This window comes from Pristis pectinata, chromosome 29 (assembly GCF_009764475.1).
Source record: "Pristis pectinata isolate sPriPec2 chromosome 29, sPriPec2.1.pri, whole genome shotgun sequence".
NCBI classification, from domain to species: domain Eukaryota; kingdom Metazoa; phylum Chordata; class Chondrichthyes; order Rhinopristiformes; family Pristidae; genus Pristis; species Pristis pectinata.
This window is the reverse complement of record NC_067433.1, coordinates 5,642,241-5,661,935: the sequence shown is the minus strand read 5'-3', so window position 1 is coordinate 5,661,935 and position 19,695 is coordinate 5,642,241. Positions and strand designations below refer to the sequence as shown.

Sequence of the window (19,695 nt, the reverse complement as noted above, 5' to 3'; positions counted from 1 at the left end):
TGGTGATGGACAATGAAACTGCTAACAGAGGAAACCTACGCAGACAAGGGGAGAACGTACAAACTCCTTACAGACAGCGGCCGGAATTGAACCCGGATCGCTGGCGCTGTGAGGCGTTACGCTAACTGCTACACTACCGTGCCTGCCATTAATTCACCTATTTTGTTACAAATTCAGATTACGAGCCATCAGTTTAGACTTTGTACCATTTTTGCCTGCTTCCATTTTGATAGGATACTGTTATGTTCTGCACCTTCCTAACTCTGGTTATAATTGCCCATCGTGCTGCCCCTTTCTCTTGAACTTTCCCTCACCAAAACCAACCCCACCCTCCCTACACTAAAGCCTAATCTACAGCCCTAGTTATCAGATTTGTAACACTGATCCCAATCCGATTCAACTGAACAGCTCCCTCTTTCATCAGGACGTGTGCCAGTATCCCACGAGTTGAAGCCCTTTTCTGCCAACCATGTTCAGTACCCGTAGTGTGACTGAGACAAGCCTACACAAGCAGCTTGGCACAAATATAGAAAATACTGGAGAGTCAAGAGTATGGGAAGTGTCCAAGGATAGGACAAGTTAACATGGCAGGTACAGGCTCTTGCTCAGAATAGTTATTAAAAGGAGACTTTCACCTGAAACATTAACTGCTCTGTTCACTCCACAGATGGAAAAAGAGCTATTGTGAATTCTTGCATTATTTGTAGATCTTCAGAATCAGCAGTTTTTAGGTAAACAGAGTCACTTACTTGAAGGGATCAAACAACCAATGCTCTACAAGTTGGTTCATCGAGTATCCCTCCACCCAGTCAGCATCGAGCTTCTTCACGCCAGCAATGAAATAGACAATGAAGATCTGGAAAGAAATAAGGGGTGAGAGTGGACTGAAGTGGTCGATGCAAGCTCAATAAGATCCATGAAGTTCTTGTCTTGGGTCCATGCCAACTTTGGAAAACACCATCACGTGCTTTCTGCTGCTCCAGATCTCCAGCACCTGCAGTCCACTAGACGCAACATTCCAAACTTGGGCATGGTTACAGGTTTACAGCTCGAAGGGATAAACGTAAATGCCATAGGGTCATAGCTCGCAGAAACAGGCCCCTCAGCCCACCACGTCCATGCTGGCCAGCAAGTACGCATCTATTCTGATCCCATTTTCCCCATAGATTGAATCCCGTTTCTCCCCACACTGATCCGTCACATTATTTCTTCGCTGGTAAGAGCTCTTGGTTCACGGACTATAAGGAGAAGGTGGAACGATTGTGACAAGAACAAGGCAGGATTTTGACAGGTCACTTGGATTGAATAAAGTGAGTGACAATTTTGCTTTCTGGATTGCAAGCTATTTAAGATGCCCATCCTTACAAGTGGGAAGGAAAGAAATATATTTATATTGTTTCTCTCACAGGCTCAAAGCAATATACAGCCAATGAAATAAAATCTTTGAAGTCACTGTTACATATGTAGGAATTATGGCTGCCAATTTTCATTCTGCCAAGGTCGCAATGAAATAATTGATCAGATAATTTGTTTGAGTGATCTTGTTGAGGTTTAAATGTTAACCAGGACATTGGGGTGAACATCCATGGTCTTGTTGCCATGTTAACAAACAAAAAAATGATGGTTAAGGGCTTTTTTTTTGCTCATTCTTAACGTCTGCAATTTGCTCTTCACTGTGCTGAAAGGAAGAGCCTTTGCACTGCCCCCAACCTTCATGACATTTTCAGGGATCTTTTCAGTGCCTCCACCTCCTTCAACATGCAGGGTTGAAAATCCAGGCTGGGGTCATGTAAGCTCATCTCCTAATGACCTTCGTCTTCTCTGCTACCCTTCAACCTTGCTGCTGTGCTGAACAGAAGGATGGCTTTCTCAGTGACTTTCTTCACATCACTTGGAAACAAAATGATGTTGGACTATCAGCGGAGAGCATTCAACCCATATCACCCTCCAGCCGTTGTGCCTAATGCAGTCTTGGAGCACCCAGGTCATTCTCTCTTCTCTCCTCTTCCATCAGGTAGAAGATACAGGAGCCAAGGGCACGTACCACCAGGCTTAAGGACAGCTTCTACCCCACTATTGACTATTGAACGGTTTCCTTACATGATGAGATGGACTCTGACCTCACGATCTACCTTGTTGTGACCTTGCACCTTATTGCATTGCACTCTCTTTGTAGCTGTGACACTTTACTCTGTACTGTTATTGTTTTTACCTGTACTACCTCAATGCACTCTGTACTAACTCAATGTAACTGCACTGTGTAATGAATTGACCTGTATGAACAGTACGCAAGACAAGTTTTTCATTGTACCTCGGTACAAGTGACAACCACTAATCCCTCCAGCCTGCTCTGTCATTCAGTGAGATCATAACTATCTGTGACCTAATTCCAAATTCTTGCCTTTGTAACACATCCCTTAATGGGTTAACAAAACTGACAACCAATTTTGTAGAAGACTGACAAATCTCTGTCAGTTTTTGAGCAAATGCATTTCAGAACTTCACTTGTGAAAATTCTGGTTCTAATTTTGAGATCATTCCAATCTTCCACCTGCTAACAGTCCCTTCAATATCTTGAGAATTTTGATCAAATCTCTCCTTACCCTTCTAAGATCCAGAAAAACATTTAAGGTTTGTATAATCTTTCCATGTAATTTAGTCTTTGTAACCCAGGCATGACCTAGTAAAGTTACACTGCATTCCTTCGAAATCCAAGATCCCCTTCCCCCAGGAATGGAATCCAGGTTGGCCAACAGGATTTCGTGGTCAATCAGGCTTTTGTATAGTTTCACCACCTTTTTTCATTTTATGGCTCTCTACCAAGATCAACATTCCACCAGCCTTTACAATAATTTCCTCCAACTCTCCAGAACATTTAATCATCTGTTTACTTGGACCCTTACATCTCTTTGGCATGCTGCCACTTTCACCATTTACAAAAGTACTTCTCTTTCTAAACCCTTCTAAAATCCACAGTGAACGATTTCATATTTGTCCACATTGAAATCCAACAGTTTTGCCCTCTTAGATCTCTGTACTTCCACTCCACACTGGTGCCGAACTTTATATCGTTGACTCTTAGCTTTCTACCTCTTTGTCTAAAGCAGTGACAGATATGGTGAGTAGTTACGTTGCTTGCACAGACCCTCGGAGAACATCAATAGTCACCTCCTGCCACTTAAGACTATCTGCCATTAACCTCTTCTCCTGGTGCAGAATTTCCTAACCAGGTCAATAACTGCCTACAATCCCATGAGCTTTGTCGATCTTTTATGAGTGCCTTTCATCAAATTCCTTTCAGACAACATCCTGAGATGCACAGCTCCAGTGACCCGGGTTCAATTCTGCCCTCTGTCTGTGCAGAGTTTACACGTTCTCCTTGTGACTGCAACTTTCCCCCAAGGGCTCTGGTTTCCTCCCACATCCCTAGGAGATGTGCAGATTGGTAGGTTAATGGGCTGTGTAGGTGGGTGGTAGAAGCTGGGGGAAGGTGATGGGATTGTAGGGAGAATAAAAGAGAGTTCATGTAGGACTAGTGCAAATGGTTTCTTGGTCAGCATAGACTTGATGGGTCAAAGGCTGTATCCCTCTATGACATTTCCCAGTCCAATACTTTAGTCACCTCTTCAAAACGTTGTCACGTACTCCTTAACCCTGTACGCTTTCATGCTGAATCTGTTGAAAATTTGAGTTTGTAAAATCACTCTGTCCTTGAATCACAGGCTCTGATAATTTCCTGAGAGTAAGCATAAGGCTCTGTAACACACAGCACTAACCTGTGTCCTCAGCAGAGTGTAATTCCACAGTGGTACCTGAGCGTTCCTCTTTCTGGGGTTTCGTAAGCCGTCAATAGACCTAACAAATGTTTCAAAAAGATTGTGATTTATTGATGGCAGGAAGACTTGCAGTTCTACTCTGACTTCTGTCTTACAAACCACTTAAAGCCAACAGGGAGCTTTTGTAGGAATCGCAGCAGCCAATTTGCACACAGCAAGCTCCCACAGAGAGCAACGTGATAATGAGCAGATAATCTGTTTCCGTGGAAACGAGCAAGGAGTAAATATTGGACAAGGTCAAAGGCCAACTCCCTTGCTTTACTTGTCCACCTGAGGGAACAGTCAGGGCTTCAGTGATGTATCTGAAAGGAATCACGTCCAACGTTGCTTCCGTCAGTCTTACACTGGGCAATCAGGCTGGATTCCTGTGCTCATGTCTCCGGAGACAGCTGGCTATAGAACAGTTGAATAATCTGGGTCTGGAGTGACTGGGGTCAGTGTCAGGGCATTAGCACACTGCCATGGCTCAGTCAAGGCTTTGTTGAAAAGCCCAGAGGAAAGAGCCACTGGGCTCTGTGTTCTGTGCTTCACAGCCAGAGGAAGGAGTCACTGGGTGCAATGGTCCACTCTCCCATACACCAGAACATCTCAAAGTCTGAACTAGTCCCAGCAAGCAGAGTTAACCTGCACCAAAGCAATTGCTGGTGCTGCAATTAGCCTCACGGCATCGAACTGGGAAAAGTGATCCCTACTGGAAAGTGTGATAAGGTGATGACCCAAACTCCTTTCATTTCAATAGTGTCTGGCTCTACCTACCACACACATTCTCCCCTCCACTCCCCAATCTCAGCAACCCAAAACATCCTTGATTCCCAAGTTTCCTCCATTCATACGAAACTTCACTGACCTAAAAGTTTCTCTCTTTGTGGAAGCTGATTGACCTGCTGATTATTTCCAGCGGGGTTGGAAATCCCATTCCCAGCACATTCGGCTTTCATTTCAGATTTATACCAGTCAGTTTGTTTTTGCTTTTTGATCACCGTATTTACTGAAACTCCAAACTTCCTACCAGTATCTGTTGGCATCCATGAATGTCAGCTGGAACCCAATGAGGCCATACAGGTATGAGTGATTGTTCCATGCCGTTTTATCCAGGAAGAAGTTGTACCAGTACGGGATAAAAAACATCATGCAGGAGAGTCTGTAGAAACAGCCAAGCATGATCCCAATTGCACCTAGGGACAAGCGAGTCAAAGGATAAACACTCTCCATCACCTATTTCTCAAAATAACTCAGATACAATCTTTTTTTTCCCAGAAGTTCAGTGAAGCAGAAGAGAATTTGAGCACAGCAGTATCCTGGAAACTGCAATGGATAAACAACAAAATGATCTGTTGTTCTCAGTATTTCTTGACATAAAAATGTTACTCGAGACAATAAAGAGCTCCCTTTTGTCTGTGAGAGCTTTTGAGCTGACAAAATATGTGCTTATAAGCTTCTGAAAATGAAAGTGGCAATTGTTATCATGGTTTTTTAAAAAAACGTTAACGTTGCACAATAATGTAATATGTCGTTATGCAGACGAAAGATAGCAGTGTTGGGAAATGGAACACTTCATGCCAGTATCAAACGCTCACAGGACACTGCATGGGTGAGGTATAGAGTAAAGTTCCCTCTACACCGTCCCATCAAACACTCCCTTGGCAAGGACAGCACATGAGAAAAGAAATAAAACGTTTTAAAAATGAATGAGTTAGACACAAAACAAGGTTAGATACAGAGCATGGATCCCTCTACAAAGTCCCATCACACACTCCCACGTCAGTCATAGCACGTTAGATACAGAGCGAAGCTCCCCTACACTGTCCCCTCACACACACTCAGGGCAGGAATAGCACAGATTAAATACAGAGTAAAGCTTCCCCTACACGAACCTGTCACACACTCCCAGGGCAGGGACACAGATACAGGTTAAACACAGATACAGAGTTAAAGCTCTTTTATCCCTGCCCCATCACACATTCCCTGGGCACAACCGAATATTGCAAGGCCTGGATAGAATGGACGTGGAGAGGATGCTTCCATCAGTGGAAGAGTTTAGGATCAGAGGGCACAGCCTCAGAATAAAAGGATGTCGCTTTAGAACAAAGATGAGGAGGAATTTCTTTAGCCAGAGGGTGGTGGATCTGTGGAATTCATTGTGGAAGCCAAGTCATTGGGTATATTTAAAGTGGAGGTCGATAGGTTCTTGATTGGTAAGGGCATTGAAGGTTACAGGGAGAAGGCAGGAGAATGGGGTCGAGAGGGAATAATAAGTCAGCCATGATCGAATGGTGGAGCAGACTCGATGGGCCGAATGGCCAAATTCTGCTCTTTTGTCTTATGACAGGAACAGCACAGGTTAGATACAGAGTAAAGCTCTCTCTACACTGCTCCATCACACACTCCCAGGACAGGGTCAGCACGGACTGTATGTCCAAGCGCACATTACATAATGCATGTTCTGTTACAAGCTGGAGAGAGGGACTCTCTGAGCAGTCAAGGACACAATGGTAGAGTTCTAAATGATCTGCAGCAATACATCAAGCGAGCAGCTAGTAAAGCACATTGGGCTGCTGACCCTCATTCATAGAGACTGTGAGTACCAAACCATGGGGGTTATGTTGAATCTTTATAAAACATTGTCTCGGCTACACCTAATAATACTGAAGTATTACATCTAATTCTGATCACCATACTTTGAGAAGATTGGGAAGGTCACTGGAACAAGTCCAGGGATGAAGGATTGTTAGATCCAAGGTCAGACAGGAGAAGCTGGAGTTGTTTCCCTTACAGCAAAGAAGGTTGAAAGGAGATTTGATGGAAGTGAACAAGAACATGGTCGTTCTGATAGGGTACATACAGAGAAGCTTTTCCCCATTACTAGATGGTTCAAGGACCATGGAGCATAGATTTAAAGTGCTTGGGAGAACATAAAAGGGAAAACTTGTTTATTCTATAAAGCACTGAGAACAGTGATAATCTTGAACTCACTGTCTGTAGGGGTGGTGCAGAGTCAATAGTGGCCCTCACAAGAGAATTAGGGAGATACATGGTAAGTAATTTGCAGGCTATTGGGAAATGGTACTCACTGCTGTTCTAAGAGCTGGCATGAACTCAGTCGGCTGAAAGGCCATCCTTCTGTGGAGTATCAATTCTATGATTCTACAGGAAAATCCCCACAACAATTTCTTCAGGGGCCCAAGACTTAGAGCAAAGCTCTGAGACTCACCTAACCACATGATGACAAAGACCACGTACATCCAGTCCAAAGGGAGCGGCTTCAAGAAGTTGAACAGAGGAAAACGACAGACCACCAGTTCATCAAAGTACTTGTGATCCAGCGAACTTAAACCCCGCTCCTGTGGAATGTCAAGGGCCATCAGCAAACCTGTGGAGGAAAGGAAGAGAAAGGCTCTGCTTTTCCAACTCTCTTCACTGAACCCCACCCAATTCCTGTGGAACTGTCTTTCCCCGAGTGGGACCCCCCAGATAACTGGGCAGGTGAAGGACACTGAACCATACAGAGGAGGCTCAAGGTTTGATCACCAACTCAAGCTGCTTTAGCTGATCTACACCTCAACTGTTGTTTAATTATTTTAATGACCCTGAGCACCCAAGAAAAATAATTAAATTCGATGGCTGAAAATGATGTCATTCAGACCTTAGTGCCAGTTTTGATCTCTGTTAGGAGGCAGGACTTCACTATCCGATGGCTCCTTCTAGCTAAAGGTGCATTTATTAGGCAAGTCTGGCTGTGATCCTCCTCAGAGCTGAACTGTGTCCCAATAGGCTAATCAACACATGAGGAATGGCCACTGTAGATAGTGGAGGACAACCATCCCTGAGGATCTGTACCAGTGAACAGTCAACATCTTCCACGATGGAGGGTGAAAGGAAAATAAATTAATAAGATAATTTGCAGTGATAGAACTTGACTTAGCAGAGGTAATCCAAACAGGGAACCATCCAGAGATGTTGGAAGAAATCCAATGGTAAAACCTCACAGAAAAAAAACCTCCATCTAGGGGATCACTTCCTCCAAAGGCCTTCCAACCCTGGAGAGGGACACAGCGAGGGCAGCCACTGACTGATTTAAACATTTGACTCCAGAATTGTTAATGAGGTTAAGAAAGTCACAACAAGTTGATGCGGTTGCTCACAAGAGTACAACAGGAGGAACAGGGAGCCTTCAAGGGATGCACCAACTGAGCAGGGTGCAGTGGTCAAGGCAATGTGGGGGTCACTGATTACGCCATTTAATACTCAGTTGGCAAAATGGTCAAGGAAAGGCAGACGAGCTTATCCAACTCTAACAGTGAAGTGGAGCGCTGGGAATAAAAAGCCAAGCTAATAAAAAAACTACTCTAACCAACTCAAAGAGAATTTTTAAACATGTAATTAAAAACAGAATATAAAATGTAACATACAAAAGGCAGGTACAAGCTGAGTGCTTGTGGCTGAGCTCTGAAGAATGTTCGGCTGCCATGTGCATTTAATTACACCCTCCGAGATAATGAGCAAGGGACGTGGCTGCTTTGGTTTTCAAAAGAAACCTGGGATGGATTGGGAATGGAAAGAACTAATCTACCAGCGTGTGTTTTATTGGAATGGTTATAAAATGTGCATTTCACATCACCAGAAGAAAAACAAACACATACCAGTCATTATTTCTTTACCCTTTCTCCTTTGTTAACTGTAGTTGGGGTTTACTGGATTCAGACAGACCCAATAGATGTGTACTTTACACGGCGAGAAGGTGACCGACTTTCCATTCCATATTCCTGGGCGATTGGAAGCTGGGGAAGTTGGAGGTGGGCAAGTATAAATCTTTTAACAGTGCCCCTACTGCCATCCTTGTGGAGGTAAACTAATCCGGCACAACTGAGGGATCAAAGCTGGGACCTTCTGGACCGCATAAACTGGGAGATACTCCACCATGTCATCCACCTACATACGGCAGTCTTACAGTAACTGACACCCAACACCAACCACCTCACGCTCTAGGCATCTACATTAACAAACTTTACAATTCCAAGTTTTACCATACAGACATGCTTGGGAGAATTGTGGGGATTCAGATGGACCTATGACCTAGATCTTATTTCTAAAGGTACAGTAAAACTCCAATAATCCAGCATCTTCATGAGTTTGGTGGTGCCGGAGTAGCAGGTTTTCCAGACTATTGGATGTTACTCATATTAATACCCTGCCACAAACTTAACTTACCTTCTTTAGATGATACACAGTAATACAATAAATTCTTCAGTGAACCAGATGAGTTTAAAGGGAAATAAGGACACAGGGCACTTTAAGGAGAGAGTGGTAAATATCACCTAGTGAGGCAACTGCAGAACCATTGGGATTTCTGAATAATCGAATAGCAGATTACTGGAGTTTTACTGTAGTTTACTGGGTTAAGTCAACAATATGGGGTAGGTCCCAGGTTTGATTCACAACGAGCAAGTTGACCTTAATAATGAGGGAGCTATAATTTGCTTCACTACTTTCAACCAAAGATGGAAAGAGGCCCAATTATTATGCTTCCCACTCCATCTCCCACCTCCAACCTCCCGAGGGAATAGCCAGGTGACAGACAATTGTCTGGGCTCACACAGAGGACGATCAGCAGGGCAGACAGCAGTGCTATAACTACAAGACAGCACAAATCAGCCTGATGACCTTCGTAGCTCTTTCCCCATCCATTCACTGAGAGCATCACCAATGAGTAAACATTCTGTTGCAAAGATCACTGTTGGTTCCCTCTGATCAGAGGTTAAGGCCAGGTTCTGCAGCTAAGTTACACTGACACAGATATTTGCAAATCACAAATACTGCTCAACTACAAAGTCAGTTCTGGCCCCAGTCAGTGAATTGGGGGAAGGTTAGATACCATCACCGCCACTGGTTATTCATTACCTAGTAACCTACTTTCCAGGAGGGGTTAATGGGTAAATCAGCAACTCAGTGTTCAATGTTCTCCTTTTCCTGAAAGCACCAAAGTCAACATCTGTATCCCAGTTAAAATCAGAAAACACTGCACAGACCAGCAAGGGGACTGATCTCCTCTGATCTACATAGGTTTGGTTACACATTTTAGCTACTAGCTGTGCCACTGTGCTACTTCAATGCCATTGCATTGCCCCAACACTACTGTGCTCCCTTTAGTGTGACTTAGAGACCACACTGGTCACCAAGCACCCATTAGTACACTAATCCTACCCCAAACTATTTTATCCCTCCCACATTTCCATCAACTCCCCCAGACTCTACCACTCACCTACACACTGGGAGCAATTTACAGCGGCCAAGTAGCCCACCAACCCACACGTTCTTGGGATGTGGGAGGAAATTGGAGCACCCAGAAGAAACGCAAGCGGTCACAGGGAGAACGTTGGGTTGCTGGAGCTGTGCGGCAGAAGCTCGACTAAACCCTATCGCTACCGGAGAGTTGGCTTAGATTTCGTACTCGTCTTCCGAGGGGACTCGGACCGTAATCTCCTGACTCAGTAAGACCCCACCGATGAGTTACAGCCAGCACTACAACAATAATTTAGCAAAAGACCCTTCATCAGGAAGAGAGTGAAGTCTATACTCACCGAAGAGAAGCCTGAAGACCCCCAGGGATGCCGGGTCAGTGGGTCGATTTAACAGACAAACAAATCGATGCCAACTTCGGAAATCTGACAACTCAAACCCAAAGATCCTCTTCATTTTGCTGCCTTGCTCCTCCGTTACCGCCTCCTTCAGTTCTCTCCTTCTGACACGTGGAGACTCATCTGGAGCGGTGAATCGTAAATCAGCATCTACCCACAGCACCAGTCAAGTGAGATCCATATCATAAAAAAATGGCAGAAAATTCTACAACATGGGGCGTTAATGTCCGCGTTAGTGAAAAACAGTGTTACCAAACCTAATCTCACCTTCAGGCAGTGGGTTCATAGTCTTGTAGGGCACTGAGGGGAGGTTGTAGGGAAGGTGGAGAAAATAAGATGGGATTAGAATAGGGTTAGTGCAAATGGGTGCTTGATGGTCAGCATGGACTTGGTGGGCCGAAGGGCCTGTTTCCATGCTGTATGACTAGAATTGTATACAGTTCTAGCACAACCTCCCTGCTCTGATATCATCTGCCACAACTAATAAAGGAAAGCATGGTATTTGCCTTTCTACCCTGATCTGCTATCTCCAGGCTTCCAAAGATGTATACTCCAAGGTCTCTCTTCCTCCACAAATCTCAACATCCTCCCATTTATCGTACATTCCCTTGCTTTGTTGTACCTCCCCAAATACATTACATCACACATCTTTGACTTAAATTTAATTTGCCACTTCTCAAATGACCATCTTCTTGCAGTCTAAAAATTGCCACTGTGGCCAAGTTTTATAACATCTGCACACTTTGTTATTTAACTTTAAAACTTTATTTATATAGCACGTAATAGGCCCTTCAGCCCAACGAGTCCGTGACGCCCATTTAAACCCAATTAACCTACCCGTACGTCCTTGGAATGTGGGGGGGAAACCGGAGCACCCGGAAGAAACCCACGCAGTCACGGGGAGAACGTACCAACTCCTCAGACGGTGGCGGGAATTGAACCCCGATCACTGGCGCTGTAATAGCGTCACACTAACCGCTACACTAGTTGCCTTAACCATGAATGTGTTTAACAAAATGTGTGGGTCAAGTAGGAAAACTCTGATAATCTGCAATCCTATTGTACAAAATTCCCAATGACTCACCTTCTGACAAGGGTCAAGACAAAGGGTAATTGTGCAATCAATTGGAGATAGGGAACCAGAGACACAAGAAACTGCAGATGCTGGAATCTGGAGCAACAAACAATCTGCTGGAGGAACTCAGGGGGTCAGGCAGCATCTGTGGAGGGAAGCGTACAATCGACGTTTCGGGTCGAGACCCTTCATCTGGACTGAAAGAGTGGGGGGAGACAGCTGGAATAAAGAAGTGAGAGGAAGGGGTGGAGTAAGAAATAGGGAACCCACCATCGAGGACATCTTCAAGAGGCGGTGCCTCAAGAAGGTGACATCCATCACTAAGGACCCTCACCATCTGGGACATGCCCTCTTCTCGTTACTACCATTGGGGAGGAGGTACAGGAGCCTGAAGACCCACACTCAGCGATTCAGGAACAGCTTCTTCCCCTCCGCCATCAGATTTCTGAACGGTCCATCAACCCATGAACACTACCTCGTTATTCCTCTTTTGCATGATTTAATATTGTAACTTATAGTGATTTTTATGTCCTGCACTGTACTGCTGCTGTAAAACAACAAATTTCACAACATACGTCAGTGATAATAAACCTGATTCTGATCCAGGGCCCTGCTTCCCAAGCTCCCTCTGCCACACCAGGGCCCTGGTTCCCATACTCCCTACAACACACTGTGGCCTGGGTTCCTGCACTCTATCGAAATTCATCTGATTCTGTTTCCTGTGTTCCTTTAAAACTTACAGGGTTCACTGGAAAGATTATGATGCTGCTATACCATGTAACATCTAAAATAAAGTCAATTAAAAGAGAGCTGCAGGAGTAATAACACCCAATAGTCTGGAAAACCTGCCCACCTTGCACCAAAGTCCCATGTATGCCGAGTTAACGGAGCTTTACTGTACCAAGCCTTGTGGAGCTTCACTTCCCATCAGCCATTACTTTTTGCTAACGGACACTGCACTAGTTTCCAATTTGCCCCCTTGCTTGTGTCTCATGGCCTTTAGTCGAGCCGAGTTTATCGTCATGTGCACAAGTACAGTGAGGTACAGGTACGATATAAAACTTGCTTGCAGCAGCATCACAGGCACGTAGGTACAGACAGAATATAAATTATACATAATTTATACAAGACAGTGAAGAAAAATAGACTGTTCAAAACAAGACGGTGTAAAATAAAGGCACATTTGAAGACAATTGTTCTAACCAGCCTGCCATGGGCGACCTTGTCAACCCAAAACCCACGTAGACCACAATCAAACACACAATCCTCATCAATACTTCTTGTCAGCACCACAGAAAATGACCAAGTTAGAGTGACTTGAAACTTTTGGGGGGGGGGGGGGGGGGGGGTGGGGAGAAAAGTCCTCCCAACTTAAAGAAAATATGCCAGAATTTTCAAACAAAGGTTCCTTGTGCAATCAACTGGAGATAGGGAACCGGAGACTGCAGACATTGGAATGTGGAGAACAAACAAGAAACTGGCCGAACTCAGCGGGTCAGGCAGCATCTGTGGGGGGACATGGAGAGTTGATGTTTTGGGCTGAGACCCTTCATCTGGGCTGAAAGAGTAGAGGAGAGATAGCCCGGGTAAAGAGTGGGGGGTGGGGGGGGGGGGGAGATAGCCCGGGTAAAGAGTGGGGGGTGGGGGGGGGGGGGGAGATAGCCCGGGTAAAGAGTGGGGGGTGGGGGGGGGGGAGAGATAGCCCGGGTAAAGAGTGGGGGGTGGGGGGGGGGGGAGATAGCCCGGGTAAAGAGTGGGGGGTGGGGGGGGGGGGAGATAGCCCGGGTAAAGAGTGGGGGGTGGGGGGGGGGGAGATAGCCCGGGTGAAGAGTGGGGGGTGGGGGGGGGGAGATAGCCCGGGTGAAGAGTGGGGGGTGGGGGGGGGGGAGATAGCCCGGGTGAAGAGTGGGGGGTGGGGGGGGGGGAGATAGCCCGGGTGAAGAGTGGGGGGTGGGGGGGGGGAGATAGCCCGGGTGAAGAGTGGGGGGTGGGGGGGGGGAGATAGCCCGGGTGAAGAGTGGGGGGTGGGGGGGGGGAGATAGCCCGGGTAAAGAGTGGGGGGTGGGGGGGGGGGAGATAGCCCGGGTAAAGAGTGGGGGGTGGGGAGATAGCCCGGGTAAAGAGTGGGGGGTGGGGAGATAGCCCGGGTAAAGAGTGGGGGGTGGGGGGGGGGGAGATAGCCCGGGTAAAGAGTGGGGGATGGGGGGGGGAGATAGCCCGGGTAAAGAGTGGGGGGTGGGGGGGGGGAGATAGCCCGGGTAAAGAGTGGGGGGTGGGGGGGGAGAGATAGCCCGGGTAAAGAGTGGGGGGTGGGGGGGGGAAGAGATAGCCCGGGTAAAGAGTGGGGGGTGAGGGGGGGAAGAGATAGCCCGGGTAAATAGTGGGGGGTGGGGGGGGAAGAGATAGCCCGGGTAAAGAGTGGGGGGTGGGGGGGGGGGAGATAGCCCGGGTAAAGAGTGGGGGGTGGGGGGGGGAGATAGCCCGGGTAAAGAGTGGGGGGTGGGGGGGGGGTGAGATAGCCCGGGTAAAGAGTGGGGGGTGGGGGGGGGAGATAGCCCGGGTAAAGAGTGGGGGGTGGGGGGGGGGAGATAGCCCGGGTAAAGAGTGGGGGGTGGGGGGGGGGGAGATAGCCCGGGTAAAGAGTGGGGGGTGGGGGGGGGGAGATAGCCCGGGTAAAGAGTGGGGGGTGGGGGGGGAAGAGATAGCCCGGGTAAAGAGTGGGGGGTGGGGGGGGGAGAGATAGCCCGGGTAAAGAGTGGGGGGTGGGGGGGGAGAGATAGCCCGGGTAAAGAGTGGGGGGTGGGGGGGGAGAGATAGCCCGGGTAAAGAGTGGGGGGTGGGGGGGGGAGAGATAGCCCGGGTAAAGAGTGGGGGGTGGGAGAGATAGCCCGGGTAAAGAGTGGGGGGTGGGGGGGGGGAGATAGCCCGGGTAAAGAGTGGGGGGTGGGGGGGGGGAGATAGCCCGGGTAAGAGTGGGGGGTGGGGGGGGGGAGATAGCCCGGGTAAAGAGTGGGGGTCGGGGGGGGGGGGAGATAGCCCGGGTAAAGAGTGGGGGGTGGGGGGGAAGAGATAGCCCGGGTAAAGAGTGGGGGGTGGGGGGGGGAGAGATAGCCCGGGTAAGAGTGGGGGTGGGGGGGGAGAGATAGCCGGGTAAAGAGTGGGGGGTGGGGGGGGGAGAGATAGCCCGGGTAAAGAGTGGGGGGTGGGAGAGATAGCCCGGGTAAAGAGTGGGGGGTGGGGGGGGGGAGATAGCCCGGGTAAAGAGTGGGGGGTGGGGGGGGGGAGATAGCCCGGGTAAAGAGTGGGGGGTGGGGGGGGGGAGATAGCCCGGGTAAAGAGTGGGGGTCGGGGGGGGGAGATAGCCCGGGTAAAGAGTGGGGGGTGGGGGGGGGGGAGATAGCCCGGGTAAAGAGTGGGGGGTGGGGGGGGGGAGATAGCCCGGGGAAAGAGTGGGGGGGGGGGGGGGGGAGATAGCCCGGGTAAAGAGTGGGGGGGGGGGGGGGGGGAGATAGCCCGGGTAAAGAGTGGGGGGTGGGGGGGGGGGAGATAGCCTGGGTAAAGAGTGGGGGGTGGGGGGGGGGAGATAGCCCGGGTAAAGAGTGGGGGGTGGGGGGGGGGAGATAGCCCGGGTAAAGAGTGGGGGGTGGGGGGAAGAGATAGCCCGGGTAAAGAGTGGGGGGTGGGGGGGGAAGAGATAGCCCGGGTAAAGAGTGGGGGGTGGGGGGGGAAGAGATAGCCCGGGTAAAGAGTGGGGGGTGGGGGGGGAAGAGATAGCCCGGGTAAAGAGTGGGGGGTGGGGGGGGAAGAGATAGCCCGGGTAAAGAGTGGGGGGTGGGGGGGGGAGAGATAGCCCGGGTAAAGAGTGGGGGGTGGGGGGGGGGAGAGATAGCCCGGGTAAAGAGTGGGGGGTGGGGGGGGGAGAGATAGCCCGGGTAAAGAGTGGGGGGTGGGGGGGGAGATAGCCCGGGTAAAGAGTGGGGGGTGGGGGGGAGAGATAGCCCGGGTAAAGAGTGGGGAGGGGAGATGTTCAGTGTATAGGGGGGGGATATGGAGTGTAAAGGTAACATAGATGGGGAACCCCTGATCCGGTATCAGAGCAATAACCCCCGGGGAAGGGATGGGATGTAAACAGAAAACTGATGAGTGGGGAGTGGGATCCCAACAAGGAAATCGGATCAGACCTAACTTGAATGCTGGACGTTGCGTTATTAACGCTGACAATTCCCAGCGCTTGTCCAGGGTGGGGGTTGTGGACGTGGACACTGCCGGGCGGCTCTGGGCTGGCGGCGCAGGACATGGGGTCTCCGGGGACGGCTGCACTCACCCAGGGGTGTCGGGGCGTCCCCACCGGCCCGGCGCATCTCCGCCTCGCCTCGTCTCGTCTCGTCTCGTCCCGCCACCTCCGCACAACGGGAGCGAACACCCACAGCCTGCGAGCTGTGCCGCAAACCAGCCGCTGTCGTCAAACACACAGCTTTGGCGAAAATTGGGATTGGTTGTCTGGGAGGAGGAGATTTAGGCTGCTGAAACTCCACACAGCCCAGCCTGTAAGGCGTGGCTGGGACTCTGTCTAATCCAAGGCGTGGTTTAGTTCCAGGCGTTGTTTAGTTCCAGGTCTAATACATGGCGTGGTTTAGTTCCAGGTCTAATCTAAGGCGTTGCTTAGTTCCAAGTCTAATGCAAGACCTTACTTAGTTCCAGGTCTAATGCAAGACCTTACTTAGTTCCAGGTCTAATGCAAGACCTTACTTAGTTCCAGGTCTAATGCAAGACCTTACTTAGTTCCAGGTCTAATGCCAGGAGTTGTTTAGTTCCAGGTCTTATTCCAAGGCGTTGCTTAGTTCCAGGTCTAATGCAAGGCGTTACAAATTTGAAGCTGGAGAAACTCAGCGGACCAGGAGCATGTATGGAGGGAAATATGCAGTCGACGTTTTGGATGGAGACCCTTCATCTGGACTCAATCTGGCCCATTTCCTTCCACAGATACTCCTCGACCCGCTGATTTCCTCTGGCTTCTTGTTTGTTGCTTTAGATTCCAGGATCTGCAGTCTCCTGTGTCTCTCTGCAGAGTTCCTCCAGCACTTTGTGTGCGTTGCTGCGGCTTTCCAGCAATTTATGTCTCTTTTGTGTCTACTGAAAGGCGTTGTTCAGATCTACACCGAAACATAGTAGCAGAAATGAAAATCCACTGGAGAAGGTTCCCTCCCTCCGAGATGAAGCCCCAGCTGAACGGCCTTCATTCTCCAAGCTCTGAATCAGAATCAGGTTTATTATCACTGACACATGTCCTGAAATTTGTTGTTTTGAGGCAGCAGTACAGTGCGAGACATAAAAGTTACTGTTATCAAAAATATAAAATAATGCAAAAGAGGAATAACGAGGTAGTGTTCATGGGTTGACGGCAGAAATCTGATTGTGGAGTGGAAGAAGCTGTTCCTAAAACGTTGAGTGTGGGTCTTCAGGCTCCTGTACCTCCCTGATGGTAGTAATGAGAAGAGACTTTCTCTCCTGCCTTAACAACCTCCCCAAAACCTACTCCGCCGCCAAGCCTTTACCATAAATGGCTGTGTTGAATTTTGGTGATAGTCCTGAGCTGAAGATACTGTGCTATATACATGGCACGTTACTGTTGGAGGGAGCTGTCCATCACCACCAAAGTGCAGGTACTGGTGCCCTGGTATTTTGAGAAGGCTAGGATTAAAATGCCTTTCAAAAACACTCATCAAAGGCACCAGACAAATCTTTAAATCTGCTCCTTGTGTCTGCAGTTAAGTACCCAGGAATTGATCTTGTCTAAATCCAGCTCCCCAAATGTCTGACATCAACTAGTTGGGAGTACAGCCCTCCCCAGACTACGGACACTCCATGGGCACCCCGAACAAAAGAACTTACTTCTTTTTTATTAAATTAATTTCTGATTTAAATCAATTAAAAATGTAATTATTTTTAATTTTTTATTTTTAAATTATTTTTTAAAAATTAAAAATTAATTTTTCTTTAAACATTTAAAAAAATTTAAAACAATTAAAATTAATAAAATAAATTTTAAAGAAGATTTAAATAAAAAAATTAAAGAATATTTGACTTTATGAAAATATTACAATGAATTTTAAAACAATTTAAGCACCCCTAACTTTACAGCAGAGTTTCCCAGGTGAGTGTGAGGTGAATCAAGTGGATTCATCAAATGTAAGAAAACAGGGGCAGGCACAGTAGCATAACGCTATTACAGCGCCAGCGACCCAGGTTCAATTCCAGCCTCTGTCTGTAAGGAGTTTGTATGTTCTCCTTGTGTCTGCATGGGTTTCCTCCGGGTGCTCTGGTTTCCTCCCACATTCCAAAGACATACGGGTTAGCAAGTTGTGGGCATGCTATGTGGCGCCAGAAGCGTGGCGACACTTGTGGGCTGCCCCAGAATACTCTATACAAAAAAGGGTGCATTTTACTGTGTGTTTCGATGTACATGTGACTAATAAAGATATCTTATACTTATAGCCGTATAATTGACAATAAAGAACTAAGCAATGTTTTTAAGGTATGCAAAGAAATGTATAAAAAGTTGCCTTATAATATAACCAACAACAGTTACTCCAGAGAGCAACCACTGTAGAATATCCTGAGTGAGAGACTCAGGGAAGAACTTGTCACAGAGTCATACAGCATGGAAACAGGCCCTTTGGCCCAACTCATCCATGCCGACTCTATTGCCCAATGAGCTAGTCCCATCAGCCTATGTTTGACCCATAGCCCACTAAACCTCTTCTATCCATGTACTTATCTAGATGGCTTTTAAATCAAGATTGAACCCTGGCCAGCTTCATCAAGAGTGGGTAATATCCGATCTTACTTTAACATGTGCTGCATTTAACTGACAACGAATGCCACTCGTGTTTCCTCTTTAAACCTCACACCCATGAAGGTTTTGATGGGCTGTAACACAGGACCCATCCCCTCAGTACCCAGCAGCAACAGGAGCTTAGACTGTGGTCCTTCCAGCATTGAGAGCTTGCTGTGTTTCCAATGAAGTTTAGATGAAGCAGAAAAGCTGTATATTTCACAAAACCAGGGCGTTGCAAACCCTCCTTCTGCGGCAAGATGTTTCTTAAATGTAGTCACTGTTCTAATGTAGGAAACAGCAGATATTTTGCAGCAACAAATAGCAATGAGATAAAATCAAACCGATAATTTGCCTTTTCTCAAGAGATAAATACAGGCCAGAATGCACTCATGGGATCACATATCCATTTAAGAAGGCAGGCAGAAACTTAGTTTAATGTCTAATGTGGATCTCTGTAATAACCTTAACCCTTCTGATGTAAAGGTTTCAGAGATGACTCATTAGGTCACTAGGGCAATCCAATTACGCTGGTAATAAAGTAAGACACCTCCTGGCTTAGAATGAGTTTATTTCTGGTACATTATGTGGCAACAAGGTCAGGCCCCTCCAGCGAATGATATGGGCCACACCCATGCCACGTACAGCAACACCAAGATTACCTACCACCCAATGACCAGGTTCCTTCCCGCAATTGAGAGGGAATGCCCCTCCCATATTCCCAGACTCTGTTTCACCTTGGTCAGTGCCGTGTTCATGCCCCACCTTCTCCAATCCATTCAGATAATCAGATTTGATGGGGAAGGCTACAAAGGATTGGTTGGACCAGCTGCCAAAGAACATTGCTGCAGTTGACTCTGGTCCCTAAGGCCAGTTGATACTGGTGGTAGACACTGATCAGTCTGTGGAGTGACAGTGGGTCCGAGCAGAAGATAGTGACATTGTCCGTGTACAGCAACATTGACTGAGTGCATTCATTGCCTGGGATGGTCACCCCTCTTATACCCATGTCCTTCCAGATGGAATTGGCAAAAGATTCAAGGACACACAAACAAGACAGGGGAGAGAGGGCAGACGTGCTGACTCTAGACTTGACGGGAAACTTCCATTTCCCACCCATTAATTTGGACTGTACTTCTGATGCCTGCATAGAGCAGTTGTATCCCATTACCGATTCTCTCCACAAACCCCATGTTGGACAGCATATACATCGTGCATGTGTACAACCTTCTGTCAAAGGCCTTCTCCTGGTCCAAGATGATCAGGCATGTGTCCAATCCCCGTCCCACAAATAGATGTGAAGTGGTCAGAGAT

General features: G+C 47.7%; 1 protein-coding gene across 2 annotated transcripts in view; it reads right to left on the bottom strand.

The window, feature by feature from the left end:
- Positions 1 to 16,148, bottom strand: part of ggcx (gamma-glutamyl carboxylase) — a 39,603-nt gene extending 23,455 nt beyond the window's left edge. Inside the window, exons 1-6 of one of the 2 annotated variants that reach the window (XM_052041005.1) lie at positions 15,871 to 16,148; positions 10,415 to 10,594; positions 7,048 to 7,206; positions 4,846 to 5,011; positions 3,777 to 3,855; positions 750 to 856 (exon numbers count right to left, since the gene is read on the bottom strand). In XM_052041005.1, the coding sequence (XP_051896965.1) occupies positions 750 to 856; positions 3,777 to 3,855; positions 4,846 to 5,011; positions 7,048 to 7,206; positions 10,415 to 10,594; positions 15,871 to 15,907 (728 nt within the window). In that variant the 5' untranslated portion in view covers positions 15,908 to 16,148. Of the gene's footprint in view, positions 1 to 749; positions 857 to 3,776; positions 3,856 to 4,845; positions 5,012 to 7,047; positions 7,207 to 8,476; positions 8,615 to 10,414; positions 10,595 to 15,870 lie in introns of those variants that run through there. The other variant, XM_052041006.1, reaches the window with a different exon arrangement.
- Positions 16,149 to 19,695: the final 3,547 nt, after the last annotated feature.